Here is a 16,193-nt window from a genome sequence, read left to right on the forward strand (position 1 = left end):
TTTTCATCTTTAATAAGTTCCTTATGATTTTTCTTTCCTGTTTACTTTTTCATGCTTCTCTTGAGTCTTATATTTGATAGTCAAGTTTTCTGTTCTGCTCTGGTCTTTTCACCAAGAATGCTTGAAAGTCCTCTATTTCATTGAATATACATATTTTCCCCTGATGTATTTTACTCAGTTTTTCTGGGTAGGTGATTCTTGGTTTTAATCCTAGCTCCTTTGACCTCTGGGAATTTCAAAGCCCTTCAATCCCTTAATGTAGAACTGCTAGAGCTTGTGTTATCCTGATTGTGTTTCCACAATACTCAAATAGTTTCTTCCTGACTGCTTTAATCCAGTGTTTCTTGAACGCAACTCTTTTGACATGAAGGGTCAGAAACGAACATAGCTCACGAGAGGAAAATTGTCACTAGAAGGGATATGGTTGTGTGCTTCCACTCCAAGTGGAGGGAACACTGAGCTTGGGATCAGATACCTTGAATTTGCATCATTCTTCTATTGTTTACTATGTAAAGTTAGAAAAGTCAATTTTGTCTGTTTGTCTCAGTCTCCATTTTAAAAATGAGTATTAAAAATGCCTTTAAGTTCCCCTCAGCTCTGAATTCCAAGAGTCTGTGGTCTTGGGAGAAATAAAAATCCATACACAGAGTCTGTAACTATGGTTCTACTGAAGCAGAAAACAGGAGGTACTGATGGGTCTCCAGTATTTGTCACTGAAGAAGGGATCTCTGGTACAAACTGAATTAGGAAATCTCCCTCTTTAAGTTCCCATGACCCTGAACATTGTGAGAAATGAGATTTATGACCACAACAAAGGACAGGATTTAGGAAGTGATTTCTCTGTGTTTTGGATACACAAACCCTGGTATATATGACTTCTGGCTCAGTGAATATTGTTGACATTGTGGCCATGAATGGTCAACTCTTTTCTCAGCTGTCTAAACTGAAAGTTTTGTTGTCTGTTCATATTGAATATTATCTTAAATAGACAGATCCAACATCCCCTCCAGAATCTCCTCACTGAAGTCACAACATGGGCCAACTACAGAGGCCCTGTAGCCTTGTGCTGACATAGGAATACACTAGTGTCTCCAGCTGAGAAGGAATCCCTGAGACTCCAAAGTTTCAGCCACCTGGTGAGCTCTGCTGGGAACAGGCAGGGAGAAGCCCAAAAATGTTATTTGCCTTTTGTTTTTCCCTTGGATGCAGAGACACAGGAAAGGATAGTCCTTAGATCTCCCAATGGACCCAGAGGTCTCTTTGGAAGCTGGGATTGAAGGGAAGAGCCCCCTCCCAGTAACATGAGGCTACTTAGGGACAGTTCTGTCAAACTGCAAGGAAACCTTATAAAAGTAGCCCTTGATTTTCCATCATTGTCCTTGTCCTGAACAAGGGCCTGATTCATGTTCTTTTTTGTTTCCTTAGAAATAAGTGGAGGACTCCAGACTGGACTTCAGCAGTATTCCTGTTGTTGGACAGTTGTCCATCAGTCAACAACCCAAGCAGTTGACTTGACTCTACTCCAGGCAGCTCCTTGGCTCCTCCCAGGTTTGGGGCTTTGGCTGGTGTTCAGGGAGATGGTGCTTCACATTCAGAGGGACACTTTCTGGCGGCCTCCTACCCTGCTCCTGACCCTGCTCCTACAGCTGCCTGCTTCTGTGTGCAGGCCAGAGGAGCCCACCTGCTTCCACAAAATCAGCCCCAGCCTCAGCAGAGATGGGGACCTGGTGATTGGAAGCTTTCTCCCTCTGTATGCAGTGAAAGTCAGGGATGCCACAGGAGTAGCACTTTTTACAAGCCAGCCTAACAAAGACTGTAGGAATTATCAGTAAGTGCTTATCAGTATGGAAGCATTAATTTTCACTGAGTGGATTTTAAAAAGCATTCTGTTTGTAAAGAAATGGCAAACAGGGGAGCACTAGCCACTAAGCCCCCACCTTCCCCCTCCAACTTTTGTTCCTGAAAATCAGATTTCATTTCTTTGATAGTTTTATAAAGCTAAAGAGAGGAAATGTTATTTCTTTCTATTTATGTCTCTGTGTCTGTATCTTCCTCTCTCTGCCTCTTTGTCTCTCTGTTTCTATTTTTTCCTGTCTATTTCACTGTCTGCCTCAGTTTTTTTCTTCATTTATGTCTGTCTTCATCCTTATTTTGGTCTGTTTCTCTTTACCTTTGTCTCTGTCTCCAACTCTACCTTTCGTCTTTCTTTGTCTCTGTCTGTTTTTGTCTCTGTATCTCTCTCCTGAGCTTCCCTTTCTATCTCCCAGGGCCATGTCCTTGTAAAGGTTAGTTGGTTGTTAGCCTTCACTTGGGGAAAGATGGGGGACATACCCTGCACAGAGTAGAAGGGCAGGAGCAAGTCTACGTACTCCAAGTCCTTCTTGTCCTGGGATAGTTCCTTTGGGTGTCTTTGAGCCAGCTTCAGATGGTTTAAGTATGTTCAGAGGGTGGGAGGAAGTTGGACTTTTAGGTAGAAAGAGTAAGAAAGAGAATTTTGTAGCCTGATTTGAAAGTCAATAGACAAAGTTTTAGGGGGCTAGGAAGAATCAAAATGGAGACACCATGTGTATCAAAACCCTCTTTTCAGATGCCATCACTTCAAGATATTTGGCAGTAGATTAGCTGGAAATAGTGAATTCCATTATATTAAATGCTTGGAGTAAGTAGCTCTTGTGTAAAGGATAATACTAAATAATTGAAGTTGTGAATTGAGGTTCTGTATGACATTTGGAAAATAGATCCAGGTGTAAGTGAATATATTCTGGTCTCATTTTAAGTTAAATTTTATTATTATTATATTTTATTGGGAAACTTAATTATGGTTTTAAGACATGTTACCCCTGTTATGTGATTTGTAGTGTATATAAAGATAATGCTTAACAGCAATTTGATAATTAGATGTATTAGAAATAGTTAGAAATGTAAATTCTTCCTTAATTCTTCTGGGTAATGGATTTAATTTAGAAAAGATTGAATAAAAATAATATTAATCAATAGCTAATTAACAACTGAGTTAAGGTATTAGTACTCTAACATTTCAAGATCTAGTCTGAATGCTTGGGTGGTTAAAATATAGTGATTTGACTTCCATTAAGAACTAGGAATTGCCAGGGGGCAGAAACAAGATGTCAGAATAGAAGCACAAACTTATTGTGAGCTCCCACTCCAATTACTTCCAATATATGTAAAAAAAATGACTCTAAACACACTTTAGAGCCATAAAGTGATAGAAAGAAACAAATCTCCCACTGAAGGCAGCCCAACAAGGCTGACAGGAAGGTTCTATTTCACTGAGCTAGGAGCCAAGTGCAGTCCTGCAGGAGCCATGTGGTTCTGATCCCAGGGTGGCAGCCAGAGTGGTTTCCAGATTCCTAAATGCATAAACTCCAAAGACAAAGTAAAGGTCAGTGTAGAACTCTGTTGGAATGGTGGAGGGGGGGATGGAAGAGTGCAGTCTGGTCCCTGCCCCCGGAGAGAGAAGCAGCTGAGGTGCAGTGGCTATGCAGCCCCCATGTGGTGCCTCAGGAGATCCTGGCCTGTAGATCGTAGGGGACCAAGCTATCATGCAGAGGGTTAACCTGCTTAGATCTGGATTGCAGGCTTGGGTGGTGGTCCTGGGGTGTGTGGCCAGTGAGCCAGAGCTTGTGGGGGCTGTAGAGATGGCATCCTTCTAATTTCTCTGACAGCTGTAAAAACCCCAGTGATTTGGTACAAAGGTCTCTCCATTCTGGAAGCAGAGTTGTACCATGGCAAAGAGCTCAAAAGTCAAGTAATTGGCTGACAACATGAACAAGCAGAGGAAACACAAACAGACCATAGAATCCTTTGGGGTCGGGGTACAAAAAGATTCAGGAGGATCTATAGAGTGGGAGGAAGACAGTGGAGTCAAAACTCCTGCATCAAAGCCTCCAAGAAAAATATGAATTGATTACAGGCCATGGAGGAGCTCAAGAAGGATTTTCAAAATCAAGTAAGAGAAGTGGAGGAAAAACTGGGAAGAGAAATGAGAATGATGCAAGAAAATCATGAAAAACTAGCCAACAGCCTGCCAAAGGAGACCCAAAAATACACTGAAGAAAATAACACCTTAAAAATAGACTAATTCAAATGGCAAAAGAAGCCCAAAAAACCAGTGAGCAAAAGAATTCCTTAAAAAGCTGAATTTGCCAGATGGCAAAGGAATTTCAAAAACTCACCAAAGAGAATAACTTCTTCAAAATAAGACTGGAGCAATTGGAAGCTAATGACTTTGTGAGAAATCAAGATACTATAAAACAAATTTTCAGGATAAATCTGAAGGAAGGCCATATTAAATCTAACACCACATAAATATTGGATGTGACAAAGATACTGGTTATTGTGATTTGTGATTATTATATATAATCTTCAATGTTTCCTTGTACTGTTCAATTATTTAATTAGTATAGAAGTCACTTTCTCAAAGCTCTTAAGATTACAGCCTGGGGAAACTGACCATTCCCCAGCAGCATTAAATGAAATTCCTTAGATTTCTTTGCCTGGGCCAAAAGCGGCACGTTAACTGACATCTTGGGATATTTTAGCCCAGTATATTTTAAGCTAACCTGATGATAACAGGTGTGATTTCAAACTGTTTTACAAAACTTTATATGTATTTCCTAGTATATGTTGCTTGAAATTTCTGGGAGGATTTGAACAGGGAGCTGGAACGCTCTTTATCTGGGTAGCTCCTTGTCAGCTAAGTTTCAGAGGCAGAGGATCTTAGCTTTTTAAGGCTGAAGGGCAAAAGTTTATGAGGAGTTGAGAATTGTCACCACATGTCTTTAAAAAAATGGAAACATGAATTTATGTCTCTCAAACCTTTTTAAACATCACAAGGTTCTGCTGAGCTCAAAACAGCAGAGAGGATTGGAATTGGACCTGTCTTTGAAAAGTTTATAATGTTATACAGACCCTGCTCTTTCCCAGGCTGAGACTAGTTATGTCTTGGCTCTGGTCCTCTGCTAAGGAGTAAATGTAGCAGGAATGCCCTTTCTAGTAAAGCAGCCTGAAATGTAAGCTTCTGTGAATTTGTGCCTCTGCTGGGATTGAGGAGTCTGTAGTCACACACACACACACACACACACACACACACACACACCTTCTCTTGAATATTAATTTACTAGGGGCTGCATTGAAGGCAACTGATGAATGAAAGGGTAGCAGGGAATTGTGGGGGTGGAGGTGTGGGAGATGAGTCATGACAAAGGCCAATGGTCTGTATCAGAGGACCATTCTGACCTCTTCCTCTGCATCTCTCTGCATGTTTTTCACATCTCTCTCTTTCTCTCACTATCAAGGACCCTCTGCATTTCTTTATTTCACTTTGCACCCCTCCTTCTCCATAAGTATTTCTGTATTAATTGTTCCAAATAAGGAAACAAATTCTATTCCATAGAGTCAAGGACCTCAATTCCAAACCTGTCAGAGATGCTGGATTTCTGATGACTGGGCAAAACACTCAACCTGTCCGTGCCTCAATCTCTTAATTGGTAAAATGAGGGTAACAACAGTCCCTACTTCCCAGGGTTGCTGTGAGGACCTGAGATTACACACACGTGTAAAGCACGTCTCACACTGTAAAGTCCTCTATCAATGATGGCTCTTTATGCTCTTAGTCACGTGTTATGTCTTGAAGGCTTTACAGTGCTCACTGTCCTTTCCTCTTCCTTTATTATTCCCCACCTGACACTTGGAGGTGATTGGCTTTAAAGGGAAAAGTGCTCCCGCCCTGTGTGGAGCTTTAGCTCAAGGTGCTGCTGTGAAGCAAATTCACCATTTGTCTTTATGTGGCCTTGGACTGACTTTGCTTGTGAAAAGTGTTCCTGGCTGGAGAAAGAGCTCATTCTGTAGGGTCTCAGTTTAACTGCAGGGAATGTGAATGACATAACATAGGAGACAGAAGATTAACAGACTCCAGTCAAAACGAATACCAGGTATTTATGGCATGGAGGGCACCAGCTGTGGAGAGGGAGAGCAAAGGCTGTGTGAGGGGCTGGACCTTTTTCACTGGGGTCAGATGACAAAAAGTCAGGGAAGTAGTGGATGTAGCATCTCAAATTCTCAGGGATCTTACAGGCCACTTCTTATGAGGGGAAAGAGATGCTTCCTGCAGGTAAAAACAGTTTGGATTGTGAACACACGAGTAAAGGGGGCAGATGGAGGGATTTTCTTCTTCTCAGCTCCTGCCTCCCAGAAAACTGGCCAAGTTTTCTTTAACAGTAGAAGCTGGCAGTGAAACATTACTGACTTGTCCATCTATTGGAGAACAATTGGCATGAAAAATAGAACTCTGTTGTGGGTTTTCTGGAAAAAGACTGGTTACAAATGACAGTCTTTTAAGTGACTTTGGTCTCCTTCTCTTCTTCCTTAACAGGGAAGAGAAAGAGTTAGAGAGGGAGGAAGGGAAGCCTTCCCAAGACCCTGTCCTTGAAATGAAGACCCATTGGCAAGGCTTGACTACAATTGCCTTTTGCACAAATGTGGCAGGCTTCTTTTTTCCCAATCTGATCCTTGTTCAAACAGTTCCCTCTGTCCAGAGATGCTGATAATTAATATTAACAAATAGCTCACTTCTATATAAATGCCTGCTATGTGCCAGGCAATTTGATAAATGTTTTACAATTATCATCTAATTTGACCCTTAGTACCATTTTGAGAGAGCAACACAAGTTTTTGTGACCATTTTACAGGTGAGGAAACTGAGGGAAACAGGTTAAGTGACCTTCCCGGAGTCACATCTAGTAAGAATCTGAAGCTGGATTTTGACTCAGGTATCCCTCACTCCTAGCCAGTAGCCACATTCCTTATGCAACCTAACTTCCTACTCTCTTCTTCCCCATCTCCATGAGCTCCTTGATACCAGAAAGGTAGGAAACCATCATTTATTAAGTGGGTATTATGTTTCAGACACTCTACTTTACACTTTTCAAATGTTACCTTGGATCTCCACAACATCTCCAAGAAGGAGACAGCATCTCAATTTTCAGATGAAGAAACTGATGCAGACTGAGGTTAAGTGACTTGCTCAGTGTCTGAGGCTGGATTTGAACTAATCTGTCCAAGCCCAGCAATCCATTCATTCAGAGGATCTCCAGGATATGATTCAGCCTTTCCTTCACATCTCTATTGCCTATTAGCATTTTTGGCATATGCTAGAGATTTAATACATGCCTGTCAATTGATCTTGTTTCAATAGTTGTGACAAAATCCAGGAAGTGTTCTCTCCTGGCTTTATCTGGAAGTGAACCCCCTCCCTTCATCATTCCTACATCTTCCTCCACCATGCAGGCACATACACATATTGCCTACTGCCTTGTATTAAAGGTATTTATGTAATTCTTGTGTTTTATACTGTATCATAGACCCCTCTGGGAACAAGGACTACCTGTATCACTGATATTTTTTAGCCCATCATATTTACTCAGTATTAGTCTGACAAGCACAATACAATTAAAACTTAAAGCAAACCATACTAACCATCATAGGAATCACACAAGGGTGGTAGTACAGGAATGAGGGAGCTATTGTTAAAAATCAACTTGGGGTTGCAAGTTATTTCTGTAGATAGAGGGAGAAGCTTCAAGTTATGAAAACATGCTTAAATTCAGCCTCAGACACTCATCATGTAACCCTAACAAGTTACTGTTTCCCTCAGTTTGCCATTTGTGAAATGGGGATAATAAAAGCACATGTCTTTGAGGATTGTTGTGAGGATCAAATGATATACTAATTGTAAGGCACTGTGTACGGTGCCCGGCATGATAGAAATATTAATTTTTATTGTTGTTACTATAGACACAAAATGATCTAGAGACCTTTGATTTGCCCTCACATGACTGAGAAATAATATCTTCTAAAATGGATTCTCTTTTCAGGCTTTGTTTGTGATTTCTTATTCTCCCCTCCTCAGGTGGCTCCACAAAAACTACCAGCAGGTCTTGACCATAAGGTTTGCTGTGGAGGAGATCAACAGGAACCCTGTTCTGTTGCCCAACATTTCTCTGGGATTCCAGGTCTATAATGCCTACCACAGTGATGAGAGGACCCTCGGAGAGCTCCCTGAAGTGGTTGACAGGAGGGAATCAGCTAGTCCCTAACTTCAGCTGCAGAGGGCAGGACAAGTCTGTGGCTGTCATTGGAGGAGCCACATCTGCTCTGTCTGTCCAGATGGGAACCCTGCTTGAGCTCTACAACTTCCCACAGGTGAGTAATTTTGTGCCTGCTATAATCTAAATCTTTGTCAGTCCACTCCAATTTAGGAGAGGTTGGCTCAGCCTCTCTTCAAACTGCATAGAGATTGTACACAAGAAATAGAATTGGAGTTACCTAACCCTGTGGAGGGGTGAGGTGGGGAAGGACTAATCATTTATAGGATGCCTACTATTGGCCAGGCACTGTGCTATATACTCTTTTTAACATTTTCTGCCCTGATCCTCCTAACAACCTCTTGAGGCAGGGGCTGTTTTATTTCCAACTTAAACAGCAATTATGTGACTTGCCCAGGTCATCAACTAGTAAGTGTCTAAAGGCATATTTGAACTCAGATCTTCTTATTTCGATATCCAATGCTGTATTCACTACATCCAAATCCTGATTCATATGTGGCAAAAGAGACCAAGATGAATGAGTTATATAGGTAGCAGAAGAACCGGAAGACAACATCAGAAAAACTAAGAGAAGACACACAAAAACTGTGATCAACAGTATCCAGAGCTGTACAGATGTCAACATGGATGAAGATTTCCAAAAGCCCATTTGATTTGACAGTTAAAGGATCATCGTTGACTTTGGAGGGGGCAGATTCAGTTAAAGAGTTTAGGTACTATATTGCAGAGGATTTGGAAGAAAGTGGGAGGAGAGAAAGAAGAGACATTTTATTAAGGAATTATCCATGAAATGGAGGCACAATAGCTACCAGTTTGGTAGGATCCAGGGAAAATTGTCTTTAGGATGAGGGAAGGGGACTTGGGTACATTTGTAAATGCCTGGGAGACAGCCAGGAAATATGGAGAGATTATACATTATTGAGACAGCAGAAATGATAGAGGGATGAAACTGGTAAAGGTGGAATGGGATGAGATCAAAGGTGTATTCAGAGAAGTTTGCATTCACAGTGAGAGAAGCTACCTCTTCACATTATGGAGAGGCAAAGGAGATGGTTAGGGAAATGATCGAAGCAATTTTACTTGCGTAAGAGAAGAGAAAAGGGAACTCATTAAAAAAAGGTTGTTTTGTTGGAAGTATGAGGCAAGGTTATCATTTAGGAGAATGGCTGGGAGGAAGAATGTAAGAGAGTGGAAGAAGTACAATAATAATAATAGCTATCATTTACACATTATTTTAAGATTTCCATGGTTCTATTCAAGTATAAAGTGCCTGGAGCATAATAAGCATCATATAAGTGTTGTCTTATTTTACTTTATATGTGATCTCATTTGTTTCTCACAACAAGCCTGGATTGCAGGGGTTAATATTATACCCCTTTTGTAAAAAAAAGAAACTAAGCTATACAAAGGATAAATGACTTACCTAAGATTTGAACCCAGGTCCTCCTGACCTCAGGGTGAGTGCTCTATTCACTACTTGCCATCAGATGAGAATTTTGGGTACATTCCCTATTATAACTCAGAGGGGGAGTGGAAAAGAATCATCACATGGCAATGAGTTTTTTTATTCCAGTTGAGTTTTTCAATAAAAAGACTCTGCAGTGCACCCAGGCAGCACAGTTTCCTGATTTTCTTCTATTCCATCCATGAGCATACAAATAGAAATAAAAGAGGTAAATCATGGGACCTGCCATGCTACTGGAGACTGATCCAAGGTTTGGGCCTGCCAAAGGAAAATCAGGGGTAGGACAAAGGGTCCAGTTGAGGGAGCACCAAGGAGATGAAATAAAGCAGAGAGAATAAAGTGTCCAAAGTGGGGCTGATGACCCGGGAAAGATCATCTCCAGATCATTAGTTTCCTTTTGAAGAAGTTGTTTGTAGTTGTCTTTTCAAGTACTGATCATGATATTCCAGATGAGGGCTGATTTAGGCAGACTCTGAGAGTTTTCCCTTATCTGGGTCACTCTGCTTCTCATTGAAAACAATGATTTCATGAGCTTTTCTGGCTGCTCTAACATGCTGGTGATGGTTGTTGAATTTATAGACCACTAAAACTCACAATTTTTTTTCCTAATGAAATGCTGCCTACTTAGCCCTTCACTGTCCTTCTTGTACTTAAGAAGTTAGCTTTTTTATACCCAGGTATAGGATTTTTACATTCATCTCTGTTATATTTCATCTATTAGATTTAGCCCCATTTAGCTGATTAAATCTTTGTTTTTGGAGATCTCCTTCCTCTGTCATCCATGTTGGAGCTACCACTCCCAGCTTTTTGTTATTTGCAAATTTAATAAATGCACCAGCATCTGGATTTACCTAAATAAATGACAACTGGCCAAAAATGCCAGTGAGAAAGGACAACTTTCTCGAGCATTCTAGCAGAGACTTCCTACCAAAGCGTTTCTGTTGCTGTTCACTTGTTTCTGTTATATCTGTTTCTTTGTGACCCTGTTTGAGGTTTTCTTGGCAAAGATATTAGTGATTTACAATTTCCTTTTCCAGTTTATTTTACAGATGAGGAAACTGAGGCAAACAGGGATAAGTGACTTGATCAAAGTGACCTAGTTAGTAAGTGTCTGAAGCCAGGTTTTAATTTAGGAACATGAGCCTATCCATTGTTTCACCACCTAGCTGCTCTAGTGCCTAAGTTAATATTTGATGAAGGGTTAGAAATGTTGAGGAAGAAACCCACAGTGATACAGGGATCCTGAGACCAGAGTTCCCAGGGCAAGGTTGCCTGGGCTGAATTCACAGACTCAAGCATTCTTTAAGTCAAGGTGGCAATAATTTATTGTTATGCTATACAGTGGGCAAGAGTTCTTAGGGAGCCTGCAAACTGAGAGGTGTACATTTGAAGTTTATATAGGATAAATTACAGTAAAAGATGTGTCAAACATGCTAACCAGGTGAGTCAGGGCAGGGTTAGGGAGTGGTTAAGGAGCGGTCAGTTCTTAAAGGAACATGCATTTATAATATCTACTGCACAGGTATTTTACCCAGAGTTCATTGGAAAATAGCCCAAGGTGGGGCTGCAGGGAAGTGTGGTTTCTGGCCTGAAATGTCACTAAGTCAGCTAATGGTCAGGACTGACTGAGAAATACCCAGGCTGCCCCCATCAATGTCTTATTAGACAAGATAAACTTAAGGGAGTATACATATGACTAAGTCTAGGACACAGGTCAGTAATATCTTTATGACCCAGTACACACCTGGTTCAAACTATAGGTGCAACTGACTACCATATCAGGAAAAGAGATAAATATTTTGCTAGGGCAAGCTGCCCTTGAGCTGGAGAGAAAGTACCTGAGACAATGTTCTGAGGCTAGGTAGAAAGGTGATATTGGAACTGGGGTTCAAGCAACGCACCAAAGCACCACATCAATATTGTCCCATTAAATACTATGCTCTGCATTTAGTCATTCAAACATTTCCAAATTGATTTAATTATAATATTTATTAATCCACATTTTCACATATTTTCCATGGTAATGGCCTGAAGTAGCATAATAATGTGGGAATTTTTTTCCCCTGTGAATCCAGATGACTGAGTTCAAATCTCACCTTTGCACTTACTTGTCCACTTTGCACAAGTCAAACCTCCTCAATGCGAGTTTCCTTGCCTGTAGAACAAAAGGATTGAATTAAATGTCCTCTCTGTCCTTTTGAAGGTCTAGATCCATGATACTCTATAGTCATATTTTGTTAAATGATTTGTTTAAATGTGGTCAAATTATTTCTACAGTTTTTCCATGTTCAGAAAGTCTGGTATTAGGGTTATTTAGACAAGATGTTTTTATTCAGTTTTGTTATATGTTAAAATCACATTTATTTTGTGATGTTCATAGCCTCTGCCAATTCAGATTACTATATTCTTAGGGACAAGGTAGTCACAGAAGACATTCCTGCTGAATATATTTGTGTGTGTACATATATATATATATAATATGTATAAATAGTAAAGCAAATATAAATAAGACATTAATAAATTGGAAAAGACCATAGGGAGCCACCATCACATAAAATAAATTTTATCTGATGGAACAAAATAAGTTTATATATTATGTAGTATGGGTTTCTATATTACATGACAACCCAGTGTAGAATCGTGTATCTCAGCAACAGTCAAGCAGTGTCTGAACCCAGGGGCAAAGGAGTGAAGGAGAGTTAAATGCTGCTAAAGGAGGAGAAAGTTCCCCACGATGACCTAATGAACTCTGAAAGGTGAGAAGAATTGGAGTTCCCATCATCACTAGCAGCATTACACATTGGAAACAATAGCATTGAATCAACCAAGTAACAGCAGATGTTAACTTCTCCACCGGGAGGCGAAAGACGCACTAGTGAGAAATGAAACACATGAAGAAAGGAAGTCTGACCCTGTTGTTGTTCAGTGATGTTTTTTTCAGTCATGTCTGATTCTTCATGACCCAATTGAGGTTTTCTTGGCAAAGATACTGAAATGAATTATCATTCTTTTCTCCAGCTCATTTTACAAATAGGGAAACTGAGACAAACAGGGTTGGTTACGTGACTTATGTAGCAAATAAGGGTCTGAAGTCAGATTTGAATTCAGAAAGATGAGTTCAGTGATCTCTCCACTGCACCAGCTATCTGCCCTTGAGGACTTTACAAGATAATCCTTGGAGCCCAGCAGAGAGTCACACTTAAGGGACTCCATAAAGAGTGAAAAGAACCTCCAGGAACATGGAGATGTGAATTCTCCTCTTGGTCCCACGTGTTCTCTAAGTTTGAGTCAACTATCTTCAGAGACCTTGTGATGTAAGGGAAGATTGTACTCATGGTTAGGGCAGATGTTTTTGTAATAAATGTCCTTGCTGTACTGGTTTAGTAAATACCTTTTCTAAAAGCTAAGTGAGGTAAACTGATAATCAATGAGGAACATACTCTTTGGAATCAATGACTTAAATAGGTAGAAACCTCCATAACCTCCTACTCCTGTCTATCATTCTTAGGAGATAAAAGACAGTAGTTAGTAGCAGCCAGCCTTTGTAGAACGAGCTTAACAGTTAACAGAGGGTGTGCTATGCATAGATGATTCAATGTGTAGTTTAGTAATTATGGTGGATTTAGATTTTGCCTCTTTTACAATTTTCTGCAGTCTATGTATAATACTGTCAATTAGTAATTGAGGGAAATGGTTGTCATGGTAAGTGCTCCTGTGTGATAACTTCATGTCTCCTATTCTCTAAGACTCATTATCCTTGTATATGACTTGCTAGCATGTGACTGCTGTGCTGCTTGTGAGATTTAATCATTTGACAGTGAATCATGCCCATCTCAACCTGCTTGTTTACTATTTGGTGTTTACAGATAAATGTTCTGAATAAGAATCTATTAAATAATATTTAAGCATCATAAGGAAAACATTTGTGTAAAGCACAAGACTTTAAAATGTCTATGATTATTTCCAAGTATCTTTGGGTAAATTGCATATTCAAAGCAAACATACATATTGCAGCAGCAGAGAGGAAACTATTAGATGGTGTGTTTTTCAACACAGTTTATACAGAAAAAAGTGAAGTTCTCATGCTTTTGACCTAAAAAAATGTGCAACACACATAACAGATATGATTTGTGTTTTTGCTTTCATAAAAAATACTACAACCACCACATTTAAAACCTAGTAGGATTACCAATCTTGGGTCAAGAACAAAGATATTTTAATTTATTTGGGAAGAAGACCTCAGAAAATCAGTCACAACTGAAGAATCATAGAACTCTTTCTTTATCAGGCAATTAGCTGAATGAGAGGGTCAGAAATAGAAATTCAGATTGATTAAATTTCCCTGTAACAATTTCATGCTATTATTCTCACAGAGTAAGGACAGCTTGATGGGAGTTTGTAATTTCTTCTAATTCTTTCCTTACTCCCACATTCACAGAATTCAACATTTCCCATATTTCTCTATTGTCCAGCTCACCTTTGGCCCTTTTGATCCCATCCTGAGTGACAAGGTGCAGTTCCCTTCTCTCTACCAGATGGCTCCCAAAGATTCCTCCTTACTGAGAGGTGTGGTCCAGTTACTGGCACATTTTAAATGGACCTGGGTAGGTCTAGTGACCACAGATGATCTCAGGGGTGAGGAATTTCTTTGGGAAATGACAGGGGAGAGGGCAAAGCATGATGTCTGTGCATCCTTCACAGAGAAGGTCCCTGTCAGTGAGAGACACCATGAAAAATCAGTGGTGGATTTCATGCCTAGGATCATGGGATCTTCATCCAGAGTAGTTGTGCTGCATGGTGATACAGATTCATTAATGGTTCTGAGATATTCACAAGTTCCTGTGATTGCAGAATATAAGTTGTGGATCACCACTTCTCACTGGGATATCACCATAAAACCCAGTTTTGTTAATAGGTACAGTTTCAATGGAGCTCTCACATTTACATACCTGAGCAGCGAAATCCCTGGTTTTAAGAATTTTCTCAAGAATGTGAATCCTAATAATGACCCAGAGGACATTGTGCTTAAGAAATTCTGGTTGTCAGTTTTTTGGTGCCAGGATGAACATGAAAAACCGGAGCTGGAGCAGTGTGCACCAAACGCTACCTTGGAGGCTTTGCCTATATTCTTTTTTTGACATGACCATGTCTGGCCTGAGTTGCACCATCTACAATGCAGTGTATGCTGTGGCCTGGGCCCTTCATGAAAAGTTTTTGAAGAAATCAGAAATTTCATTTGAGGAGGCTGGAGAAAGTTGGTTGTCTCACCCTTGGCAGGTAAGACTCTCTTAAGAATTGATATTCTCTATCACTGATTCATGACATTTTGGATGAAACTCACAGGAGGCCCTTCTGTCACAGAATCTTTGAACTCCACACGCGAAGTGACCAGGGCAGGATACAATGGAGCTATCACAGAATTCGTATTCTGAAAAATATATCAATCTCAATTTATCTTATGTTAGTTTTAGGTCATGGGCACTTTATGGTCACACTTTTTTTTTTTTTTAAAGCAATCGGGGTTACCTAACTTGCTCCAGGTTACATGGCCAGTTATTTCTGGGTGTGGTGCTGAGTATCTGAGCCCAGATTTGATCCCCAGGTCATCCTGACACTGGAGCCGGTGCTCTTACTCACTGAGTCACCTGGCTGCCCTTAAGCAATTGGGGTTAAGTAACTTGCTCAAAGTTACACGGCCAGGTGTTTCTGGGTGGGTGCTAAGCGTCTGAGCCCGGAATTCGATCCCCAGGTCATCCTGACACTGGAGCCGGTGCTCTTACTCGCTGTGCTACCTGGCTGCCCCCTGGTCACACTCTTAATATGTATTAAGCTTTAGTTAAGTAGAACTCTGGATTTTTTTTAACATTGACCATTATTAAGTTGTTACCATTACTTTACCCATCTTTTGTTGTTGTTGTTTTTACGGAAGTATTTTGCTTCCTGGGAATATTTGCATTTTTTTCTTTATTGTTTGTTTACTTTTAGTTTACAAAATTATTTTCTACAATCCCTTGAGTTTCAAATTTTCTCCCATTCCTTCTCCTCAATGAGAGGCATGCAATCAAATATAGGATCTGCAAATACTTTCACATTAGACATTAGTCAGGTTGTAAAGAAGGATTGTAACCAATGGAATGAACAACGGGAAAGAGGAAACAAAACCAAATAAGAAAAAGAAAGAGAACAGTACTTTGCTTCAGTCTGCATTCAAACTCTGTTCTTTCTAGTTTTTTTTTCTCTGAATATAGACATCTTCTTCCATCATGAGACTTTTGGAGTTGTCTTATAATATTGCACTGCAGAGAAGAGTTCAGTCTATCAAAGTTGGTCATCACACTTACGTTGTGTCTGTAATTGTGTGCAAATTTCTCCTGGTTCTGCTCTTCTCATTCTGCATCAGTTTGTAGAAGTCTCTCCAGGTAAATATGAAGTCCATCAGTTCCTCATTTCTTATAGCACAATAGTATTCCATTACATTCATATAACACAACTTGTTTAGCCATTCCCCAAATGATGGGTATCCCCTTAATTTCCAATTCTTTGCTACCACAAAAAGAGCTGCAATAAATATTTTTGTATATACCAGTCTTCCTCCCACTTCT

The 16,193-nt window shown here is 40.1% G+C and overlaps 1 protein-coding gene across 1 annotated transcript in view; it reads left to right on the forward strand.

The window, feature by feature from the left end:
- Positions 1-1,577: 1,577 nt before the first annotated feature.
- LOC138167918 (vomeronasal type-2 receptor 26-like) overlaps positions 1,578-16,193 on the forward strand; it is a 40,599-nt gene continuing 25,983 nt past the window's right edge. The window contains 5 exon segments of the mRNA XM_069096887.1: positions 1,578-1,828; positions 7,931-8,069; positions 8,071-8,223; positions 14,064-14,720; positions 14,722-14,868. Coding sequence (XP_068952988.1) covers positions 1,578-1,828; positions 7,931-8,069; positions 8,071-8,223; positions 14,064-14,720; positions 14,722-14,868 — 1,347 coding nt within the window.

Source organism: Petaurus breviceps, unplaced genomic scaffold, assembly GCF_028583685.1.
Source record: "Petaurus breviceps papuanus isolate PSGF00001 unplaced genomic scaffold, PetGlider_PUasm1.0 328, whole genome shotgun sequence".
Taxonomy (NCBI): domain Eukaryota; kingdom Metazoa; phylum Chordata; class Mammalia; order Diprotodontia; family Petauridae; genus Petaurus; species Petaurus breviceps.